This window comes from Perognathus longimembris, chromosome 28, assembly GCF_023159225.1.
Source record: "Perognathus longimembris pacificus isolate PPM17 chromosome 28, ASM2315922v1, whole genome shotgun sequence".
Classification (NCBI taxonomy): Eukaryota; Metazoa; Chordata; class Mammalia; order Rodentia; family Heteromyidae; genus Perognathus; species Perognathus longimembris.
In genome coordinates, this window is record NC_063188.1 from 76292577 (window position 1) to 76318030 (window position 25454).

The 25454-nt window shown below is 38.8% G+C and overlaps 1 protein-coding gene across 3 annotated transcripts in view; it reads left to right on the top strand.

Annotated features, from left to right (window-relative positions):
- The window catches only part of Shroom4 (shroom family member 4), a 216571-nt gene that overhangs the window by 99857 nt on the left and 91260 nt on the right, over positions 1-25454 (top strand). For 2 of the 3 annotated variants that reach the window (XM_048335887.1, XM_048335882.1), the window contains exon 2: positions 13140-13291. The exons of the other annotated variant lie outside the window; for it this stretch is intronic. In XM_048335887.1, coding sequence (XP_048191844.1) covers positions 13140-13291 — 152 coding nt within the window. The remainder of the gene's footprint in view (positions 1-13139; positions 13292-25454) is intronic. 3 annotated transcript variants of the gene reach the window in all.

The window sequence follows — 25454 nt, forward strand, 5'->3', positions numbered from 1 at the left end:
TTAATCCAAACAGCCTTACTTCCATTGCTTAACATGCATTCTTGTTTTAATTCAGGCATGATGCACAGTTCATAAATGCCAATGAGTTGATATGTCCTTTTTAGAGTGTGGGCACATGCACGCATGCATGTATGTGTGCATGCTTGCATGCATGTGTGCCCATGTGTGTATGTGTGTGTGTGTGTGTGTGTGTGTGTGTGTGTGTGTGTGTGTGGTGCTAGAGATGAAACCCCTGGCCTTGCTTCCAGCACCAAACCCCTCACTCCTCCCCCAATCCATAATGGTTTTGCATTGAATGGTTCATGAAAGATTGCCTGTAGTCTTTTTCTGGTTCCTAGGCTCATCAGCTGGATTTACACCCAATACTATATTCATGTTCCAGGGCATCCTGGACTTTCTGGTTTGTCCTAGACTGTTTTGATACCACACAAAGGAGCAAATCATGGTTATTTGTATAATAAACTCTGTTGCTGGCGATTTCTTCTAGAATTCAGGGGCTAAGACTGAACCTATTTTCTGGTTTCTTCTAACCCAGATGAAGAAAATCTTCCTGAGCTCTCACTATTACATCAACTTTGTAAATGTCTTTGATCATTTCTCCCACTGAGGGCCTTATCTTATTGGACAGCCAGGAAGCAAGGGCTATCAATCAAAGGGCAGTAATGATGCTGAGGAAAAGCTCGTTGCTTGGGTGGCAATAGCCTAAAGAAGTTCAGCTTTTAGGTATGAACTGCAGGGATTCTCAGGACTATAAGGAAGAGACATCTGAAACAGACCTGGGTAATTGCAGTGGATGGCTCTAATATTGAGGACTGATTCTGTGTTTAGGATATGTCAAGATAGAAAGTGGTTGGAGATTAACAACAAAACAAAACAAAACTTTTGACCTTAACCAGTTGGCAGGTAAAAGAAAATGAAGTGTTGTCCTTCGTTTTCATGTCCTACTGAAAACATCCACCTGGGAGCAGGGAAGAAATGGAACAATAATATCTCAGAGAAGAGAGAAGCCCTGGATGTGAACATTCATAAATTAGAGTCCTATTGTGGAGGTGTACTTTTTTTTTATTAAACTTTTGTCTTTATTGTCAAAGTGTGGTACAGAAGAGTTACAGATTCATATGTAAGGTAGTGAGTATATTTCCTGTTCAACTTGTTACCTCCTCCCTCATTTTCCCCCACCTCCCCCTCCTCCCTTTCCTCTCCCCACCAAGAGTTGTGCAGTCGGGCTGGGGATATAGCCTAGTGGCAAGAGTGCCTGCCTCGGATACACGAGGCCCTAGGTTCGATTCCCCAGCACCACATATACAGAAAACGGCCAGAAGCGGCGCTGTGGCTCAAGTGGCAGAGTGCTAGCCTTGAGCGGGAAGAAGCCAGGGACAGTGCTCAGGCCCGGAGTCCAAGGCCCAGGACTGGCCAAAAAAAAAAAAAAAAAAAAAGAGTTGTGCAGTTGATTTACACCAAATGGTTTTTTAAGTATTGCTTTTGGAATGGTTTGTCTTTTTGTCCTTTGTCTCTCAATTTTTATATTCTTTCCCTTCCCCAGATCTAATACTCGTATAAACAGTATCCAGGGTATTCAGATGAGATATAGTGGTAGCCGGGGTACAACCACAGGAAGGGAATACAAGAGAAACAAAACTAAACAAAACAATAAAACAAACAGACAAGAAAAAAATACAAAAGGCACTGTTTCATATGGCATGTTGATAATAATTACAATAGTGGTATAACTCTTGTTTCCGTAATGTGGAGTTCATTTCACTTGGCATCATCTTATGTGATCATATGGGTGTAGCTATTGGGTTATTTAATGTTTTGCCTTGCAGAAATATAAGCTGTATACTCAAGAGATCTTTATTTTTCAATTCTTTCTTAAATTAAAGGATAATTTGCACCCCATAAAATGCACAAATCCTAATGAATTTTTAAATAGGTATGTCCCCATGTAATCAGCAACAAGATGAATATGTATAATATTTCCCTACCAAGTTACTCATGTGCCTTTCAAATCTCTCTCCATAGTTAACTCATTTTCAGAGTTATCATCATTGATTCATTGGTTTTTTTCATTCAACATAATATTCTTGGCATTCATGTGTTCTATTGCATAAATCAATGATTTGTTCTTTTTTATTGCTATATAGTATGCCATTTATGTACATATATGTTTAGATGAACCGTTGGATTCTTCTTAGTTTTTGTCTATTAGAAATCATTCTGTTGTGAACAAGCAAATATTATTTTGTGCTGGTGCTGAGGCTTGAACTGACCTTTTTTGCTCACGGCTAGTGCTCTAGTGTTTGAACCATAGCTCCACTTCTGGCTTTTTTGGTAGTTACTTTTATGGACACATGTATACTATTTGGGGGGGGCGGTGAATTCAGGTTCTTGCACTTGGTAGGCAGGTAATCTACCACTGGTACCATGCCTCTAGCCCTTTTTGCGTTAGTTTATTTTTTCAGATTGGGTCTTGTCATTTTGCTCATGGCTAAGCTCAGACTTCTATGCTCCTGTGTAGGCCTCCTATTTTGCCAGAATCACAAATGTGAGCCATATCCATCTGGGGCACATTCATTCCTTTCTCTTTCATGCCCCTAGGTGTGGACTTTCTGGTTATACAAGTAGGTCACCAGTGTGTAGTTATATAATTGTACACTTCTGAGAGTAATGTACAGAGTTCAAATTACTTTGCCTTCTTGCCAGTACTAAGCATTTTCAGTCTTCATAATAATTAGACGTTCTGCTGGATACATAGTGATATTTTACTGTGATTTAAGACTGCATTTCCTTGAAGAAAAATTATATTGAGCACTTTTTCACATGCTTATTGGACATCTGGCTATCTTTAGCAGAGTGCTTGTTCAAGTCTCTGCCAACTGTTAATTGACTATTTGCCTTTCTCATCTTGACTTGTAGGATTTTTTTTTTTTTTTTTGCCAGTCCTGGGCCTTGGACTCAGGGCCTGAGCACTGTCCCTGGCTTCTTCCCGCTCAAGGCTAGCACTCTGCCACTTGAGCCACAGCGCCGCTTCTGGCCGTTTTCTGTATATGTGGTGCTGGGGAATCGAACCTAGGGCCTCGTGTATCCTAGGCAGGCACTCTTGCCACTAGGCTATATCCCCAGCCCCTGACTTGTAGGATTTTGATATTCTAGATATGTATATATTCTAGTCCTTTGTCAGATATATATCTCATAGATATTTTCCATTTCCAGATTGTGGCTTGTCTTTTCACTATTTTAGGGACATCTCTGATGAGGATATTTGCTATTGTTGTGTTGATGAACTTCAGTGTATTACGTTTGCTTTTATGGTTTGTTTTTGTATCCTGCCCACATCAAGGTTACAAAGAGCCTGGCCCTGGTGGCTCATGCCTATAATCTTAGCTAATCAGGAGGCTGAGATCTGAGTATCATGGTTCAAAGCCAGCCCGTGTAGAAAAGTCTGTGAGATTCTTATCTCCAGTTAATCACAGAAAAAGCTGGAAGTGATGCTGTGGCTCAACTGGAAGAGCATTAGCCTTAAGCATAAAGGAGCTCAGGAACAGCACCCAGGCCCAGAATTCAAGCCCTAGGACCAGAACAAAAACATATGCTCCTATAATTTCCTCTAAAAGTTTTATGGTTTTAGCGCTCTTATTTAGGTTTACAGTCTAGCCATTTTTAAAAGTAAAAATTTTTTGCAGTAGAAAAGATTTCAAACCTATGCCCAATATCCAGAATTTTACTTATGGATGGTATCATGTACTTCCAACAATAGTAAATATTAATACAGTTTTATTTTTAATTTTTTTTAGATGAACATAAGTATAAATAGAGGTTCCAATGGGTCATTTTGTGCACAGCTTAGAGTAGCCCAATCTGGATGCCATTGTTTTAAACATCTAAATAGTAACATGTGTGTCAAACCCTGATAATATGAATGTCAGCAGAAGACTTCAGTGTAAATAAATGGCTGGAGTATTATACTGTGTAACAAGGACCCCAGTGAGCCGCTCTGTGAACAATGTAAGAGAGTCTGTGCTTACTTTGCTGCAGTCACGTTTGTCACCTCTTATCTAGCTCACATAGGCTGCAGGGCTATCTGCCTCAGAAGGAGCAAAGACGATCTCACCTTTGACTGTTGACATCAGCAGTGCTTTTACATCCTTATCCTTGTCTTACTCACCCAAGTTCTAGAGCTGAACTTGACACTGGGCCCACTGAGTTTGGGGCAAAGATGCTTAGAATTGAACTTGGGGTCATCCCCAGGGAAAATGAATGATTCAGAACTTTGACAGTCTTTGTTGTGTGCATTAGTAAAGTCGATGGTGATAAAGCATCTGGGAGGAAGGCACTATCTGTAGATCCAGGTGATGCTGTGGGGCACAGAAATTCCACTGACTCAAGGTCAAGGGAATGGGAGAGCCTGATCCGTAGTGATGTACACTCCTGGAGCATCTGCTTCGTGGCTAGTGGAGGTAAAAATGGCCTTGTGCTTGGTATCTATTTCTTCACTATAGCTACATAACCTAGTCTGCTTACAGATTTTTAATTGATTGTTGGTTTTGCACTCACATTTATTTAAGAGATTGGTTTTTGTAGCTGAGTGTCAGAGGCCTAATGCCTGTAGTCCTATCTACTCTCGAGGCTGAGATCTGAGGATCGCCATTTGAAGCCAGTCCAGGCAAGAAAGTCTGTGAGGCTTTCATTTCCAATTAGACACCAAAAAGCCAGAAGTGGCTCCATCAACCATGAGCAGAAAAGCTCTGGGACAGCACCTAGTCCCTGAGTTCAAGCACCAGTACTTGCACACACACAAGAAAAAGAGTGAGTTTTTAAAAAAATACCGTTAAGGGGCTGGGGATATAGCCTAGTGGCAAGAGTGCCTGCCTCGGATACACGAGGCCCTAGGTTCGATTCCCCAGCACCACATATACAGAAAACGGCCAGAAGCGGCGCTGTGGCTCAAGTGGCAGAGTGCTAGCCTTGAGCGGGAAGAAGCCAGGGACAGTGCTCAGGCCCTGAGTCCAAGGCCCAGGACTGGCCAAAAAAAAAAAAAAATACCGTTAAGGTGATGTACATAGGTAAGGTGGTGAGTACATTTCTTGTCAAACTTGATTGATTTTTGTTTCCTCTCTTGCCTTTTATGAACCTGGGGGTAAAGTAGGAAAAATGAAATGAGATACCATAGGATTTCTTTTAAAAACGACAACAAACAGACAAAACTGCTTTGGGAATTTGAGAAAGACTTTTAAGGTAGGGAGTTGCTCAGAGAGGCAAGTTAGGGCAGCCAGTGTCTGCAACCTGGAACCAGAGTTGATAGTCATCATAAGGAAACTACAGAGATTTCCAAGCCCACATCTCCTCTGTTCAGTGCACCCTGATAAATCTCTCTACCAAGAAGAGATTCTAAAGGATACCAGCATGCAAGAAAAGAGTTAAGGAAAACAGATCAAATAAGGTAGACAAATGAAGACAGGAATTGGGGGAGAAGGCAGTTACAAAATTCAATGCATAGCCTACAAATTAAAAAAACTGAGGGAAGGGGTGAGGTTGGGAGCTATGGGGGAGAATGATCAAAGGGATGACATTGATCAAGATGCATTATTCATAAACTACTTTGTTGAATGGCATCTCCTTTGTACAACTACTTAAAGATAAAAATTTATCGGAAAAAAACCCGATTCACTGGAAGCTTCAGAAAGACTAAAGACTTCTGTTACACACTGTGGGTGGGAATGTAAAACAGTGCAGTGACTATGGAAATCAGTATGGAGGTTTCCTAAAGACCTAAAAATAGATCTTCCTTATGCCCCTGTCATACTACTCCTAAAGAATGTATGTCAACATACAGTTGAGATAGCTACAAAAATTTGTTTATAGCAATCGCACTCACAATAGCCAAAATATGAAGTCAGCCTATATGGCTATAAGCTGTTGAATGGATAAAGAAAAATGTGGTATAGATAAATAGTGGAGTATGTTTAGTCATAAAAGAGAATGAAATTATGTTGTTTTCAGGAAAATGAATGGAACTAGAGATCATCATGCTAAGTGAAATACACCAGATTGAAAAAGTCAACTATCATGTATTCTCTCTCATATACAAAAAGTAGTCCTTAAAAATAAGTGACAGGAATATAAAATCTGTTTGTGGGTGGATACCAGCAGGAGGGAAAAGGTGAAAGAAAGAAAAGGGTAGGGGAAGTTGTATATGAAGTAGTTTATACACAAATATGAAAATAGAACCCATCATGTTGAATTTGCTTTAAGAAAGGAGTGGAGTGACAAGGGAATTGATAGGGTACATAGATTTGATCTCACACATTATATACATGTATGGAAACATCACAAATGAAACTCCTTTGTACAACTAGTATATGTTAATAAAAATGGGGGAAAAAAGCAAGGGCTTTATCCATTTTCTGATGACCCTACTTCTTAAGAAACTTCCCAAAGCCAGCTTAACATCATCCCTCTATTTTTCTCTCTAACTTCCCAGGAAACACTAAACTGCTGAACAGATTGCTTATAGTGTTATTAAAAACCTGAAAATATTTCAAAGGTTCTAAAGAACCTGAGGGGAAAATTATGTGTATGTATGTGTAACAAACTGTATTTCAATTGGACCTTTTTTACCCATTTGCGAAAAAAACCACATCAATTAATAGTTATGGTCAGGCATGGTGGCACATGTCTATAATGTCAGCACTTAGGAGGCTGAAGAAGGTGGATCTTGAGTTTATGGCCTGTCTGGGCTACATAGTGAGGCCCTGTCTTTTCAAAAGAAAATAAACCAGAAAAGCCAATTGCAATGTTCATTTTTTAACACTATAGACAAGCTGGTAGAGGAAATAGTATGTGTTGGGTTGCCAATTTGGCCAGAATTGCTGAAAACTAAGAAAGTTTCAGGCAGTTTTTACTTTTCTACAATTTTTTTGAAGAAAGCAGAGATATTCATAACAATGTCACTGATTTTTCTCATTATTTTTAGTTGTACGAAGTAAAGAGTATCATGACATTTCCATACTTACATATCATGTACTTCGATCATATTCACATTCTCTATTACACTTTCTTTCCCCCATTACCATTTCACATACCCAATAGTCCCTCTTTTATTTTTCATGCCCTTTTCCTATACCACATGATTCCACATGTGAGGAAAAGTATGATACCTGTCTTTGGGAGAGTGGCTTATTTCCCTTAACATGATGATCTCTAGTTCCATTTTCCTACAAATGACAGAATTTCATTGGTGTTCATGACTGAATAATATACCATTGTGATGCATACTACATTTTTTGATCCCTTCATTTATTGATAGGCAGTTGGGCTGATTCCATAACCAGACTATTATGAGTAGGCCAGCAGTAAACAAGACCATGTAGGCATCTCTGTGGTAAGCTAACATAATTCTTTTGGGTATATACCTAGAAGTGGTATATCTGGATCTTGTGGAAGTTCTAGTCTTAGTCTCTTGAGAAACCTCCATACTGATTTCCATAACGGCCACAACTTATTTACATTCCTAGTAGTATATGATGGCTCATCTCCACTCTCAGTCTCAATTTGGTTTTCTTGAAGATAGCCATTCTGACAGGAGTGAGATAAAATTAAAGTGTGATTTTGGCTGGCATTTCTCTAAGGGCTAAATATGCTGAACATTTTTGTGTGTGTGTGCGTGTGCGTGTGCGTGTGTGTGTGTGTGTGTGTGTGTGTGTGCGTGCATGCACCAGACCTGGGCTTAAACTCAGGGCCTGGGTACTGTCCCTGAACTTTTATGCATTTGGGCCATAACTCTATTTCTGCCTGTTTGGTGGTTAATTGGAGATAAGAGTCTCAGTGACTTTTCTGCCTGGGCTGGCTTCAATACATGATCCTCAGGTCTCAGCCTCCTGAGTAGCTAGGATTATAGGCCTGAGCCACCAGCACCTGGCTCTTCATTGATTTTTAATACTGCACTTACACTACTGAAAAAAGCATTGAATACTTGTTCGTTATTATTGTTGCAGCTGATGTCTTTCTTACTAAATTCAGTTTAAAAAGTATATCTGGGGCTGGGAATATGGCCTAGTGGCAAGAGTGCTTGCATTGTATATATGAAGCCCTGGGTTTGATTCCTCAGCACCACATATGTAGAAAACAGCCAGAAGTGGCTCTGTGGCTCAAGTGGCAGAGTGCTAGCCTTGAGCAAAAAGAAGCCAGGGACAGTGCTCTGGCCCGGAGTTCAAGGCCCAGGACTGGCCCCCCCAAAAAACCAAAAAACAACAACAATAAAAATGTATATCTGATCTATAAGTTCATCTCTTCACTTTCGTATATCTCCTAAGTATATTCAGAAGACCCAGCAAGTATCTGTTTGTATCTGATTAAATAGAAGCTGCTAGAAAGCCAATTGATCCTGCCAAGCCTATTTTTCTTTGCGTTTTACTCTCAAGGGGCCAACTTGTCACTTTGTTGACAGCTATCAGAGAACTTCATGCTTCATTGGAAACCCATCAAACATCTCAAAACTGCCAGCCCATTAACACAAATTGGGGCTTCAGTAATCTTTTTCTCCCATTGTCCCAACTATGCCCTATTAAGTGTTCCAGCCTTGGTGGACCATTCTGAAATAATGGAGAAAACCAAGGGGAGTTGAGAGATGGCTGTTAATCAGTCCATTTCACAGGAGTGAAACATGGGCAAAGGCAAAGTACAATGAGGAGAAAAGCCAAGATTATCTGTGTCAGCAGAAGAATAATGCATGACTTTGCTACGTCTTCACAGGTCACTGAATGTCAGAGCTGTCCAAGTCCAGGGCTGTCAGAGCCCCAGAAGATCATCTGGTCAGGTCCCGACATTTTACCAGCAAGGATAAGAGAGGCTGTAGGGGGAGAAAGTGACTTATCCACAGTCATTCAGCTCTTCCAAGCTTTCTAGACACCAGCTGGCTTTTGGCTATATAACCTCTATGCAATCATTTCTCAGTTACATGGGCTACTCACCTAGCCCAACCATCACTTGGATAATCCAAAATGGCATGCAAATTAACCATCATTTACATTGAACTTTGTGATGTGTGTTTATACCAACAATCCAATATGTCTGGCTCAACTCTGAGAATTCACAACACTTCAGGATAGCCACCCTGAAGGTCTGATTCAGAAAGAGCTGGAAAATGAGCCAGGCTTGCTGAATGGACAAGCATCTTATGATGTTATACAGACCTCACAAAGGGTATGTGAATTTCAACAAGTTGTTTTGATTCATACCTTTCCTGGGCCCCAGCCAGAGATAGGGAGAGTTGTGGAAAGGGGAAAACAAAAGTTTGTGATATTGTAAAATCTCTAAAATGTACACGTATTTTAAAACATATCGAGATTTAAATATATTTAAAGTATGATATAGAATATATTACACTTACTCTATAATATATTATAGAATCTCACTCATTCTCTCTGACTTATTCTTGTTCCTTTTCTTACCTTTTCCTTGCAAGGAACATGAACATCTGTTTGGTCTTCTATGTAAACAGATGTGTGATTGAGCCACTGACCTTGCTGTCAGGAGACCAAACAATAAATGAAAGACTGGATCTCAGGAATGAAGACATAGGGGAGAAGATGGACTAGTGAGCAAAAAAATACTAAAAGGATCAAGATGTTAGGAGGAGTAAGGAGTCTAAAGATGTACAGCTCAGTAAATACCTTATATCTGGTAATAGCTATGTTTGAAGTCTAGTCCAGGAGATCTTTCATGAAATGGGGATCTCTTTTCCTGCTATGGACCCAGCTAGGCTTGGGGATTGTGCTGGGTACCAAAAGTCTCTTGCCAGAGCATCCTCACACTTGTACTAACGTGACATTATTACTTTCAATATATCTTCCCTGAGGAAGATGCTGCTGGTGACTGAAAAGTGCCATGGAACAGAGAAGGACATAATTGGCAACAACTATAGTTCAAGAAAATCTCTACTAGGATTCGAAAGTGGCTGCTAAAGTAACAGGAGGGAATGCCTACTGGAGCTTCTATTGGAGTAGGAATTGATCATTTTAGTTTACATGGTTTTTTATTTGTCTTAGAATAAACAGACATCTTGCTGATGGAACTGAATGTGTCTTTAACCGGAGTTGGCACTTGCTTTCAAAAAATAGTATTATCTTTAAGAAGTTGTACAGAGGAGTTGGCATTTGACACAGCAGTTTAAAAATACAGTACCTGTTGAAGGGAAAACTTGTTATGGGTAACAGTAATATAGACAATTCAGTTGTATGAATTAAAAATGAGGATATCGAACATCAACGGGGAAAATCTATTAGCACCCAGTAGTTAAGAGTCTCTTATTTGTAGCAGGACAATGGTAGCTCTTGTCTGGAAATCCTAAACTACTCAGGAGGAGGATTGTGGTTTGTTGTCAGCCCAGGCAGAAAAGTCCTCAAGTTCCACTTCTGATAATGACTAGCAAAAAGCAGGGCTGGATGTGTGGCGCAAGTGATAGAATACCAGCTGAGAAAGCAAGCCAAGTCAAAGTGAGGCCCTGAGTTTAAATTCTAGTACTGCCTCAATCAATCAATCAGTCAATCAATCAATCAATCAATCAACAGATTTCCATTTGTTGTCCTTTATTTGTTTCAGAAAGCCGTTTCAAATGGCTGGTTCCATTGTATCCTTCATATTCTAAGTTCTGCCTGGTACTCAGGGCCTTCCACAGATGCTAAAAGAATGAGTCATTCAAAGAGAACATCTGAAGTTCAACTGCAGCCTTTTCCTTTTACTTTTTTTTTCTTTTGGCTGCAGTCAGCAGTATCTGTAAAGTAATAATGACAATGGAAATAAAAGTATAACCCTAATTAATTTACTGGAAAGTTGTCCCCCATTTACCAATATTGGCTTGGTTTGTCTGGAGTTGTGGCCCAGGAATGGGATCAAAGGTACATTCAATGTCGCTTGGCTAGCCCTATGATTAGTCACACAAAGGTTAATTTCAAAAAATGCTGGATTAGCAGCAACCCATTTAACTTAGAGTTTAGTTTCTTTGATGCAGTTTTAAAAATCTTGAATTAACATTTCCCTCTGAACTCAGAGCTGTTGTCTTCCAAATTGCACATAAGCTACCTGACCTAAAGTGTTATTTTAACCTCTGTAGGGTGGGGACAAATTTAAGGCATGCTATAAAATTCGGAGAGAACTATTAGAACAAGAGCAGAAGGTGTATACCTACCTTCAGCAAAACCCAATTCTTAGTTGCCCCACTAAAAATATAGTTTTTCCCAAGGACTATATAATTTTTAATTAGCATACACCAGTTGTACAAAATGGTAGTTCTTTGTGACATTTCCATACCTGTATAGAATGTGTCCCAATGTCCCAATCAAACTCACCCTGTCTGTCACTGTCCTTTACCCTCTCTTCCTGGCTAAAATAATTTCAATAGTTTTCATTATTCTTTTTTCAGATATGCAAATATTCATCCCCATTTACCCTTTCTGTTTGTCCTACCCCGTTCCACTGGTACCCCTCATGAAGATGGCACATAGAATCTCAGTGAAAGCTGTTAACCAATAAGGAGCAAGGAAAGAGAAAGCAAGGAGGGAGTTATTCTGACTAACATATAATACATGTACATCTGAAATACCATGATTAAACCCCTTGGTACAATTAACAAACACTCAGAAAATGAATGACACAAAAGGACTGCATGATTTAATTATCCTTAACTCCCATGTCCCCTATACACCAAGCAAAACACTCTGGAGTATGCTGATTCCATCTCAGTGGACATAGTGACTTCAGCCAGTGACTCCCTTCTGATGCTAGGAGCCAGGAGCTATGTTCATTCCATATCGCACTACTGTACCACTTGGTATGTTGCCCTGTACATAATAAAAATTCACTGAATACTTGAAGAATGAGTTCATGGGTGCATGAGACAGCTCCTGACACACTGGATGGAATCCATAGTCTAATAGAGAGAGAACTCACCTCTGTAGTACGTGGAATGTTGCATGTAAAATTGGCTATAAGCAACACTCATTGGGGACATTCTGATTTGTTTTTACCTACCTTTCAGGCTATTATGTCTGTCATTGCTTTCTGTAACTCCAGCCCGAAAACCTTCTCACACAGATGGCCCTCCCTGCTCAGTGGGAATGTGTAGGCTGTGGGCAGTAAATCCTCTTCATTCTCAGTTATTGCTGAGTGCTTCTGCATAGAAGTGCTATGCTGGGAACTTGAAGAGACATAGATAAATGATAGCTACTCTCTGTGTACCTGTGTATCATTTGAATTTGCAGTCCCACTCTCAGAATACTGCACTGGGCCATTTTCAAGGTCTTTCATTGTTGACTCCCATGTTATTCTTGACTCCTTGCTTATATTTATTAAGAATTCACTGCTCTCAGGCTGGGGATATGGCCTAGTGGCAAGAGTGCTTGCCTCGTATACATGAGGCCCTGGGTTCGATTCCCCAGCACCACATATACAGAAAATGGCCAGAAGTGGCGCTGTGGCTCAAGTCGCAGAGTGCTAGCCTTGAGCAAAAAGAAGCCAGGGACAGTGCTCAGGCCCTGAGTCCAAGCCCCAGGACTGCCCCCCCCCAAAAAAAAAGAATTCAGTGCTCTCAACAACTTCATATATCAGTAACCTTGTGTAGTAGGTATTCTTATGATCTATACTTTAAGATTGAGGTAACTGAGACATAGTTGTTAGGTAATGCTCAGGATTACAGAGGTAGAAAATAGTAGAGCCAGAATTCAAAGTCAAGTTTATCAGACTTCAAAGCTTTCCCAGAGATAGGAAAAGAATTGGCAACTTATATTAAAGCTTGGCTCTTTTGACTTGTGGGCACCAGGTACAATACTTTGCTGCTACTTTAGCCACCCTGGGCTTCCTTCCAAAGCATCTTTGCTTTTTTGGAGGTCCAGTCTCCCCAGATGAACTGTTTATTCCTTAAGGCAGGGATTGCATTATTCCTGTGGCCTCTTTCCTCAAGGGCTTGCCCAACCTTTGCTTTTAGTAAACAATGGCCTGTGATCAACTCCTCAGCTGCTCCGGAGCTGCCTGGAGCTATTCCCCAGTCCTATTTGTGGCTCCAAATTTGGGAGGAGCAAGAAAGTAGAATTATGGGGAAGAAGTCCCCTCACCACTTGCTTTCTGTTCTGTTCTCTGCAACACAGATTGAAGATGGAGGCAAGGCAGCCTTGTCCCAGAAGATGAGGACTGGTGATGAGCTGGTGAATATTAATGGCACTCCATTGTATGGCTCCCGCCAAGAGGCCCTGATTCTCATCAAAGGCTCCTTCAGGATCCTGAAGCTGATTGTCAGGAGGTAAGGCACAGAAAGTGAAACTGCTTGGCTGGTGATAAAGCCTTAATAGAATCTCATCCTTATCGGTATCATTGAGGAGAGAGGCACTTCATCATGAGCAGAATTTTGTGGACAAATGAAGCAAAATGATGGGGACAAGGGCTTTAAAGTCTGACATTGCTTCATACTAGCCATACCCACTTTTGATAAATTTATTTTGCTTCTGTAAGACTTGGTTTCTTTATTTGTTCTCCAGAGACCTAAATGTCTCAGTACAGATCAAGGGCCATGTTTCTGTCTCCTCTTTCAGAATGAGTGGCCCTGATTCAACTACAGATCAACAGGCATTTCAACACACCCTACTGCCAACTAGCGTAGGCAGTCTGGAGGCTCAGGTAAACTCTTAAGAAACCTGTCCTGGAGAAGTGTACAGGGTGACAGGGAAGAAAAAAGACACAGTTGTGCTAAGTTCATTAGCAATGCCTTTTTCAAGAAAGCATTAAAGGAGGTTTCACAGGGTGGTGTGTGATTGTCAAAGGGATTGTTCAGACAGAAAATCCTATTAAAGAGAGAAATTCTAATTTCTATTCCGACTAAATTCCTATGAAAAGAGATCACTTCAAATGGGCTTGAGAGAGAAGAGGAGGCGGAATTGAGCTAAAGGGTGCGTAGAATTTGAACATAGGCATCAGAAAGGGAGGCATTACAAGTAAGTGGAATGGTGTGAGCTGGAGGAAGGAAGGATGTAGTTGGAGGCAGTCATTCTGCTGCCACCAAAGTATCTTCCCATGAGAAAGCTTTCCATATGGTTTCTGTGGGGATGTGATGCTGACGATGGAGCCCAGTCTTCACACATTACCATCTAACTACTCCTGTCTTTCTTTCATTGTCTTGCTGTATCTTTGCTTCTCCATTTTCTGTGGGATGGTTTCCTTTATCTTTATGCACATGCCAACATGTCTCCGTGTTTATTATTATTTTCTTTTTTAAAATTATCTTTAGTGGTGCAAAGTCACTATTTCACAAAGCAGTGTGTGAATATCTTGATCACATCTTAATTATTTTATGGGATAAAAATGTAAAAGCAGTATACCACAAGTATACTTCTTGCTCTGACTGCTGCTCTATTTTTCTCTTTTGCTGTATACTTAGTTTCAGAAGAAGAGTGTGTATCGTATGCATTGGGTCTACTTCTGTGCCTGCTGTTTAGATTTCCAAACCCTGCCCTAAAGTTCGAATTTGGCTCCCAAAACTACATTGAAATAACTCTCAGCACACATCTTTTATCTCGTTTCCAAAACTACTGGGCTATTTGCTGTCTTCACCATATATGGTTTATATATGGCAAAATGTATGATGGCACTTGATATCATTGCTATGTCCCTGTATGAAATTCTTACTTTGAAGATTTCCTGTAACCTGTTCTTTTCTTCCTTCTTTGTTTACTTTATTTTCTGAGTGAAATAGGGTTTGAATTCCAAGTCTTATGCTAGGTAAGCTAGTGCTCTACCATTTGAGCTATACCTCTAAGCCCTTTTTGCATAAGGTGCTTTTCAGATAGGGTCTATTTTATTTTATTTTATTTTCCTAGACCAGTCTGGGACAACTATCCTCCTACTTAGGCACCACCCATAACTGTGATTGTAGATGTCTGTCGCCATGCTTACTTTGTTTATTGAGATGAAGTCTTCACTTTCTGCCTGAGCTAGACTCAAATTATGGTATTTCTGATCGCCCCTTCCCAAGTAGAAAGGATTACAGATGTGAACCAATGCATCTCTGCCTTCTTTGTTCATTGAAAAATTAGGTTCTTTTTCTACATGTTATTTTCCTTACCATCCTGTAGAACTTGGCATTTTTCTCTAGTTTCCTTCTTTCTAACTTTACCGGTATGCTATGAGAAATCATATTTCTCTACTGTCTACTTGTATTTATATGTGAATAACAGAATTTGGTGTCCCACATTGCATAAACAACTTTTTATTGCATATTTATTCTTAGGTGTCTCTGAAGTGTTTTAAGTACAACATGCTCAAAATCCAACACGTCCCCCCTTACCCAGCTCCTTACATTGGTGACCATATACTCAGTTAACCAAGCCAGAAATAGATCTTCATTTCTTCTGCTTTCTCAATTATCTATGCAAACAACTTACCTTGAAAAGAATTTGGAGTTAGGAAGGGGGAGGTTTTATAGCATCCCACTGGTTTATTATATTATCTTTTGGTACCTTAGATTAAGCCATGCATGCTCATGCATGCACCCGAACAGGAGTGATATGTTCAGTAATGTGTTATTCTACACAATAAGTATATCATCATTGTTTCAGTCTTGTTTTTTTGTGGTGCTATGGATGGAACCCAAGGCCTTGTGCATGTTAGGCAACTATTCTACTAAGGAGCTACCTCTCTAGCCTTTTTATTGGTAGTGATTTGGGTTTTAGATAAAACTTGGAGATGAAGCTTGATAAGAATTCTTATTTGAGAGTCCAGTAGGCCTATATACATTACTTCCCTAGTATAATGCCTTTTACATAATGAGTTCTGTTCCTTTGTCTGAATAAATGAAGCATAGCTACATTTGGAGGAAGCAAACATTGTTAGATAGGGAGTGCACCAGAAATGTAGTATGCTTTGTAGCCGAATCTCTTGGTGGGAAACCATTAGGGGTAGAAATAACTCCCCTGTGAGATGCTGGTCATACATAGATAGTAGCACTTTGAATGAGCAAGGACAGCTTGTGAGTGGCATCTGAGCCAATTTCACCGGAATGCTAGACTCCTGAATTTTACCCACTCATTCTTCCTTGAAGAGTTCCCAGTCTTTCTCCCTTCTGTAGGCACAATTACCAGTACACATCACTTAGGAATGGCTGGGTGTATGGCCTCAAGTCCCTTCTATTTTCATGGTGTAGCAGGCCCTATGGCTCCATGAACCTGTAAAGTTTACTTCTGTTCCTATTGGTAGAGGCCATCAATGCATAATTTATGAAGTGATGCTGCCCTCTTGTGGAAAACTTAACCTTCATCTATGGACTACCCTAGACATTCCTCATTTTGTTTGTCGTCCCCCCCACACTTAAATTTATGACAAACTTCTTTGTTCTCTGTTCTCCATAAATTGACACATAAAATAAATTCAAGTTTCTTGTAGTTTATGAATACTCAGCCTAAGGTCGTTTTTTCTTAATGAAGGTAGATCTTTGGTTTGAGTAAGCAATTGACTGACAATGATCCACTACTGGGCTTTAGGTCTTGGCTTGAGTCCTTTGAGAATGAACCTGAAGAGAAGCAACTTTAGAAAATGGCATATTTTGAAAGCTAGCCTAGCTCATCCTCCTATATTGCCTTTGAGATGATTACCTACCAGGAAATCTAGATGCTATACAACCTTCCCGCTTGCCTAAGTCCCCTGATTCAACTAATTTCAAGTCTTGATGTTTCTAACCTGCTAAAAAGCTTTCTGTTGCATTTGTCTTAACCCAATCACTCATGATTTCTCACCTGAACTATTTTGAGAGCCTTCCCACTGTTTTCTCAGTATTCAGTCTACCTCCTTCTAATCAATCCATTTTCTAAATAGGCATCTGAGCAGGTCAGGAGCAAGAACCATAATTGTCTTAGAAAGATACATTTTATATTTATAGAAGATGCCAGCTAGATTGAAGACAAATTATTATTTTTACAAAAATATCATCTAGATATTTAAATGTACAAAGAAAAATCTATTTGCAATACAAAAGAGAAAAATGATAGGAATGCCTATACGGGAGAATATGGCAGAAGCACACTAAAACATGAGTACTTAGAGGAGATGAAAACATAATTCATTACATCTAATTAATAAATTTCAAAAATTGTATTCCATACTGCATATATGCTCTTTTTAAATATTAAAAAATCCTTTAAAAATTATCATTTATGCCACAAAGAAAACTTTTACACTCATAAAAGTAGAAATTACATTGGTTTTGTTTTCTGAGTGTAATATATTGTTTACAAATTTATAGACAAATTAAACTAAAATCTCCAACATGATTATATCAGAACATATTTATATGCAAGTATTAGCTCAAAAAACACTAGAATACTAATAAAATACTAAAATATGAGACCATGGCTTATCAATGCTTTGAGATCAGAAGTAAATTTATAATCTTAAATATTTTATTATTAAAAATGAAGAATGAAATTACATGACTAAGAATCCAATATAATATATTGCCAAAGGCTAGGCTTTTTTTGAGCGAATAAATTAAATAGATAAGCCTCCAGCAAATTTAATCAAGAAAACAAAGATGAATTATAAACTAAATTTCAATAAGAAATGAATAAAAACAAATACCATGAAATTTCCAAAATTAAAGACAGTGCTATAATTATACCTTTGCAAATATGAAAAGTCTTACAGAAATTTCACAATATAACAGCATTTTAGATGTTAAAATTATTCAGTTCTAAACCAAATAGGCCTGTAACAATAGAAACATTGAAAATAATAATCAATAAAAAATTTCCAAAGGCTGGGAATATGGCCTAGTGGCAAGAGTGTTTGCCTCATATACATGAAGCCCAGGGTTTGATTCCCCAGCACCACATATATAGAAAATGGCCAGAAGTGGCACTGTGGCTCAAGTGGCAGAGTGCTAATCTTGAGCAAAAAGAAGCCAGGGACAGTGCTCAGGCCCCGAGTTCAAGGCCCAGGACTGACAAAATAAATAAATAAATAAAAATAATAATAAAAAATTTCCAAAAATACTGTAGGTCAGTGAGATCTTTTATATTTTCTTTTATTTCTGCTGGTTCTAAAGCTTGAACTCAGGGCCTGGGCACTGTCTCTGAGCCTCTCTGTGCTCAAGGTTAGCACTCTATTACTTGAGCCACAGCTACATTTCCAGCTTTTCTGTGTATGTGGTACTGAGGAATTGAACCCAGGGCTTCATGCGTGCTAGGCAAACACTCTATCAGTAAGCTACATTCCCAGCTCTCTTTTATATTTTCTAAAATAGACAAGTCTAATTTTAGTAGTGTTATAAATTTGAAGATGTTGTAGTTTTATATTGTTTTGGGAGCTAACTTGATTTTGATACCAAATCCCCAACTGCTCCAAAAGAGAGTATTCTAAATTGTGAGTTTAGTCGTAAAATCCATAAATACAATTGTATCAAATCTAATTCAGTAATATAGGGCAATGACAATTCTGGCAGATGTAAAGCTATCCAAATCCATATTTGAGATAGAATTTTGGTATGGAGCCCAGACTATTCTCTAAATTGTGATTCTCCTGCTTGGCCTCCCAATTGCTGGAATTATAGTTAAAATATGCTCGGCTAAGGCATTTTTAAGGTAAAAATTTTGTCCAGGCATGTTGCATACCAAAGCTATCTTGGGGCAAAGTTAGTAAAAGAACCTCTCTGAAAAAACAAAAAACAAAATAAAAAACAAAAAACAGACTGAGGATATGGCTCAAGCTATAAAGCCCTGGCCTAACAAGCATGAGAAAAAGATCCTTTTTTTTTTTTTCAGTCATGGGGCTCAAACTCTGGGCCTGGGTGCTGTCCTTGAGATTTTCTGCTCAACACTAGAGGCTACCACTTGAGCCATAGTGCCACTTCCACTTCTCTGGTGCCTAATTGGAGATAAGCGTCTCATGGACTTTCCGGCCCAGGTTGGCTTTGAACCATGGTCCTCAGATCTCAGCCTCCTGAGAAGCTATGATTACAGGCGTGAGCCACCAGAACCTGGCTAAGTTCCATCCTCAGTACCACAAAAAGGTCAAATCTCAACTCCTACAGATATAAAAACAAACATATGTTAATGATTTTACTTAACTATAATGAACAAATGAAGAAAACTAGCTCTAAGGAGAAGTCAAGGTGTCACAAATTCAGTTCAAAGATATTAAATCACAGTAACAAATTAGAAGCTATATGAAGAAACAACCCCTTCTTCAGTAGCAATCAAACACAAAATACTGGGGAATGCCCTCAAGAGGAAATATGCTTGGCACACAGAGGATGCATATGGAAGAGTTCATAAAACTATACAGAAAAAGTGAACAAATAATTTTAGATAGTGTGACCAAACTTAAGGCACCATGTTAAGTGATTTTTTTAAAGAAAAAAGTAAGACCATATTTAATGAACAGTATGTTCACATGGTCTGGCTTAGGTATGTTCTCCATAGACAACTTCCTCTAACCTGTTGCAGATCCCTTCACATTTAATTCAAACAAGTCTAATTTCCCCACTTCCATTTTACACTTTACTACCTACTTTATTGTCATCTTCTCTACCCTGATTCCAGCTGTCATGCTGAGATTTCATTGTTTTTAAAGGATCATAACCTTTAGAATCTTATGGGTCCTCAATCTTAATTTCAGGGTTCTATATCAGTAACTTATTTCCTTGAATATATCCCAGGGACCTTGTTTTGTTTTTGTTTTGAGACAAAGTCCCTTGTGTTGCTCAAGCTGGCCTAGAACTTACCAACCTTCTGTCCCAGTCTCCCAAATGCTTTTAAGTCAGAAAATATTTATTAAATGTTGGAGTTGTGCTAGAGTTTGATGATTCAGTCATGAACAATATGGCTGCAGTCCCTGTTCTTGAGGCCCCCCGACACCTCCAGTCTTTCCCCATCAGGGTTCCTCAGCCAAAATCATAGAACACAAAAAGTAATTTGTGACTGTTACTTTATTTTTTCCCAAGGAGATATATACATAGGAGCATTCTAGATGCATCATAGTGAAATGATTCATTACATGCAGTGGGTGTTTTAAGTCCTTGATTCTCACGAGTATTACTTAGGGACTGGTTTGATGCAAATTATTAGGCACTACCGTAGACCTACTGAATCGCAATAGTGGGGGTGTTTTCCAGCAATGTGTTTTAAAGGGCTTTCTAAATGAAAAGTTGACAGTTTGAGAACTACTATCTTGAGGTGTTAGAACTTAATTCTCAGTAATCAATTGAGAAAAACTGCATTTGAGTAACTGCTAGCAATCTTTTCTATCTAGCTTTCTCATATTCCACTCTCATTTTACTGCTTTTATACATCATCAAAGCTTCAAATGCAATATTTTAAAAGACCACATGACCTATGACTTTCTTTATTCTAGTCATTTCATCTGAGCTGTCCTATTCATTTACAGCTATAACTACCACATCTGTGATAATGACTATATTTCTAATTCTAACCCTTTATAAAATTCAGATTCATACATTGAGCAGCTTGAAAAATACTTTCATAAGAAAAACCCAACAGTAATCCAGGCTTTAGTGGCTCAACACTGTAATCCTAGCTACTCAGGATGCTGAGATCATAGGATCATGGTGTGAAGACAAGTAGGGTAGGAACTAGGAAAGTCTATGAAATGCATTTCTTTTTTCTTTTGGGTCCAAGACCAGGATTCAAACTCCATACCTGCCACTTTTGCTCACTGGCTAGTGTTCTACCAACTGAGCCACTCTTCCTGAAACTCTTATTTCTAATTAAACAGCAAAAAGCTAGGAGTGGAGGTGTGGTTCAAGTGGCAGAGTACCAGTCTTGACCAAAAAAAGATAAAGATCATTGCCCAGGCCCTAAGTTCAAGCCTTAGTATTGGTATGTAGACCCAACTCACATACACAGAGAATAAAGAAAAAAACAGAAAATTGAAATGCAGTATGTACAAACTTATACTCATTATGTAGCCTATTAAACTCTTTTTTTTGCCAAATATCAATTGGTTAATATCATAGTCTACCCAGTCATCCAACTGAGAGAACTAAAAGTCATTCTCAAGTTCCTGTGCTCTCTGAGCCATGCTGAGGTTACCTTTTAGACACTTCTGGAATCCATGGCATTCTCTTCATTTCCTTTGCCCTCCCTCAGGCACCCATCATCTCTCCTCTGAACTCTAACACTAGACTCCCAGCCCCCTCAGATCTTTGTGCCAAGGCCTTGCTATAGACATGAATTCAAAATACAAATTAAATTATATCAACCACCTACTGAAAACTTGTCAGTGACCTTCATCACTCAGAGGTATGCTACATACAGTATTTTATTTCTTCAACCATACTCATGACTCCATTTATGCTGGAGCAGTACTATTTGCCAAGAATATCATGCTGTTTATCAACTGTGTGACTGGCTCTTCCTTCTCTCCATCATACCTGGAGCATCTGTTCATTTCTTTTCTGGTTTATGCATCCACATTAAAATTCACATGCTTGAAAAAATCAGTAATAGGCTGATAATTTCCAGGATACCTTCTTTGATTCCTTGGGTTCATTTAGGAAGCCTTCCTTTGGTTCCTCTGGAATTCTAGCTTTTATCATAACATATTCATTCATTTCTGTCTCTGTATTTATTTAGGCTGTATTTATTAGGCTATGCCAGGGTTTGGCCTCTGAGCTAATCCTGTTCACCATATGCTTTTATATGTCCTGCTAATTAAGAGTTTAGTTTATTTTTAGATATATTTTTAGTGGTTGGGAAATGATATAAAACTCAAAGCTGGATGCTCGTGTCTCACTCTTGTGGCTCTAGCTATTCAGGAGGCTGAGATCTGAGGGTCAAGGTTCAATGCCATCCCAGGAAGACAAATCCAAGAGACTTTTATCTCCAGTTAACCAACAAAATGTCAGATGTTGAGGCACGGCTCAAGTGGTAGAGCACCGAGCTTGAGTGACAAACCTAAAGGTCCTGAGTTCAAGCCCCAGGATTTGGCACACACACACACACACACACACACACACACACACACACACACACCTGTGTGCACAAAACTCCTCAAATGTAAATCTGGTGCAATGATGGCAAATGCCTGTAATCCTAGCTACTCAGGAGGCTGAGGTCTAATGATGGAAAGCACAAAGCCATCTTGTGCAGACAAATCTGTAAGACTTATCTCCAATTAAGCAGAAAAAAATCCAGAGGTGGTGGTGTGTTTCAAGTGGTAGAACACCAGTTGTGTGTAATAAAGCTATTCAACAGTGGGAAATCCTAAGTTCAAACCCCAGTATTGGCACAAAATAAACCCTCAAATATCAGTGTTCATAAATTACAATATTGAAACAGAATTATACATATTCATTAATGTACTATCTATGCTGCTTTTACACTAAAATGGAAAAGTTGAGTAACTATAATAGATATTGTATGGTCTGAGAGACATAAATGATTTATTATTTGGTATTTTACAGGAAATTTCTGACTGATGCACTAGAAGAATTGTGAGGGGAAAGCCTATTCCTTATTTATTGTTTTCTCAGCATGTACATTGCATGAATCATAGGAAGGACTTGGGGATTATTTTGTCTACATCCTCCTATAGGAAAGTAGAAAGAACTCAGGAAAATTTTTTTAATATATCCTGATATAGGGAAATAGCCATGAATAAATGATTCACTTGAGAGGTATTTTTCATGGCTACATAGATTGCATTCATTCTCTTTGAGTCTGGTTGTATGAGGCTGTTTTTAAGTAATGGATGGGCTCTGGGTACTTTGAATAAAAAGCAAAAACCAAGGCTTTTGGGTTTTTTGCTTTTTAGTTAGTTGTGTTTTTTTTTTTTTTAAGTCTCCTAGCATAGTCCAGGATTGGCTAGAACTTGTGACCTGATGTCTTGGTTTCTCAGTTACTGGGATTATAAAAACCCAGTTTTTATCATGTGGGCCTGATATGTCAGGACTTTGGACCAGTATCAAGATAATGAAAAGGAACTACTTACTATAACTTGGAGCTTCATCCTGGTGACTTGCCACACCACTGCCATTCACAATTAAGTGGAAACAGTTAAAGTGATTAACATTTAAAACTGAAGTAGTTTATCAAGTATTATATATCAGTGATAAGAGGAGCTTCATAGTTAGCATAGTAGTGTAGGAAAAGCAAAAGGTAGGAAAGTCAATGTACTATTTTATTTTTTTATTTTATATATATTATTATCAAACTGAATTACAGAGAGGTTACAGTTTCATACATTAGGCATTGGATACATATCTTGTACTGTTTGTTACCTCGTCCCTCATTCCCCCCTCCCCACTCTGCCTTTCCCTTCCCTCCCCCCCATGAGTTGTTCAGTTGTTCAGTTCATTTTTACCAAACAGTTTGTAAGTATTGCTTTTGTGGTTGTCTTTTTTTACTCTGTGTCTCTCGATTTTGGTATTCCCTTCCAATTTCCTGGTCCTGGTTTCCAATATACTCAGATAAGATACAGAGATAGTGTAGGTACAACCACAGGAAGGTGATACAGGAATATCATCAATAATAGAGGCTACAGTTACATATGGCATGTTGAAAGTAGTTACAACTGTGATATAACAATTGTTTCCATAACATGGAGTTCATTTCACTTAGCATCATCTTATGTGTTCATAAGGGTATAGCTATTGGGCTCCTGTGATCCTCTGCTGTGACTTGCCTAAACCTGTGCTAATTATTCCCTATAAGGGAGACCATATAGTCCATGTTTCTTTGGGTCTGGCTCACTTCACTTAGTATAACTTTTTCCAAGAAATGCAAATCAAAACAACATTTAGATTCCATCTCACCCCAGTAAGAATGTCCTATATCAAGAAAACTAACAATAACAACTGTTGGAGGGGATGTGGCCAAAAGGGAACCCTACTTCATTGTTGGTGGGAATGTAAACTTGTTCAGCCACTCTGGAAAGCAGTATGGAGATTCCTCAGAAGGCTAAACATAGAACTCCCCTATGACCCAGCAGCCCCACTTTGGGGTATTTATCCAAAAGACCACAAACATAATCACACTAAAGCCACCAGCACAACAATGTTCATCGCAGCACAATTTGTCATAGCTAGAATCTGGAACCAACCCAGACGCCCCTCAGTAGATGAGTGGATCAGGAAAATGTGGTACATATACACAATGGAATTTCATGCCTCTATCAATGTACTATTTTAAAGACAGGACAGGTAAACTATTGTCTATAGCCAAATCTAGCCTTCAATCTGTTTTGCAAATAAAGTTTTATTGGAACAGGGGCATGCTCATCCATCGGAGAGTTGGCTGTGACTAATTTTACACTATATTGGCAGATGGCCCCTTATATAAAGCACCTTCCAAACAGAAGATCTTGAGATTTTATCTAAAGGTTAAAAAAAAGACAGAAAGAGAACCATTATAGTCTATAAATGGGAATGAATCCAAAATCACAGAATACTTCAATCAACAGGAATAGTAGGTAAAATTGATGAGTTTCAGATATTCTTCTAAATTTGGACTACAATGTGGTTGGTTGGACCAAAATGAATATGATCTAGGTGTGTAACATGTTTGCTTGCTTTCTTGTTTCTGTTCACAAGATACTTATTGACAGCTTCTAGACCATAGATACTGGTTAGATACTGGCTGCTGTGAATATGAATACCATGGACAGTAAGACAGACAGATACTCCCTGCCCCATGGAGCTTCTTGTCCTTTGTTTGAGTCTGGCATGACTCCTTCTACTGTGTGACTTTGGACAAGTTTGTAGAATCTCTTTTAATTATTCGTTCCCCATTTTTTGTTTCATTTGTTGAAAGGATTAAATTATATTCAAATACATATGAGATTATTATATGTAAATGAGATTATATACTCACATATACATGTGTGTATATGTATATATAGATATATGTGTATGTGTGTGTGTATATATATGTATATGTATGTGTACTGAGGCTTGAATTTGGGCTCTTGAGCTTTCACTTGGTGTTTTCCACTCAAGGTTGGCACTCTACCACTTGAGCCACAGCTCTATTTCCAGCTTTTTGGTGTTTAATTGGAGGTAAAAGTATCATGGACTTTCCTTCCTGGCTTGGTTTTGAATTACAATCCTGAGATCTTAGCCTCCTGAGTAGGTAGGATTACAAGTGTGAGCCACTACTGCCTGGCTATATACATATATATTTTAAGTCACTTAAAGACTGTTAAAGTGCCAACTGTGTGCTAAGCACACATTTTCATGCATCGCTGATATAGACATTGATTTAAGGAATTCTTGCCCTCATATGAACTAGCTTTTATATATAGTCCTTGAAACTGCATAGGCATTGGATAACTTTTCCTTTTTCCTGAGTAAAAGAAAGGCAATAATGGTTTCAGTGGAGTATGCAAGATATCACCGAATTTCCTTTCAATGGCTAGCACTCTGACAACATAGAAGGCCTGTGGTAATTATCCATCACACAGTA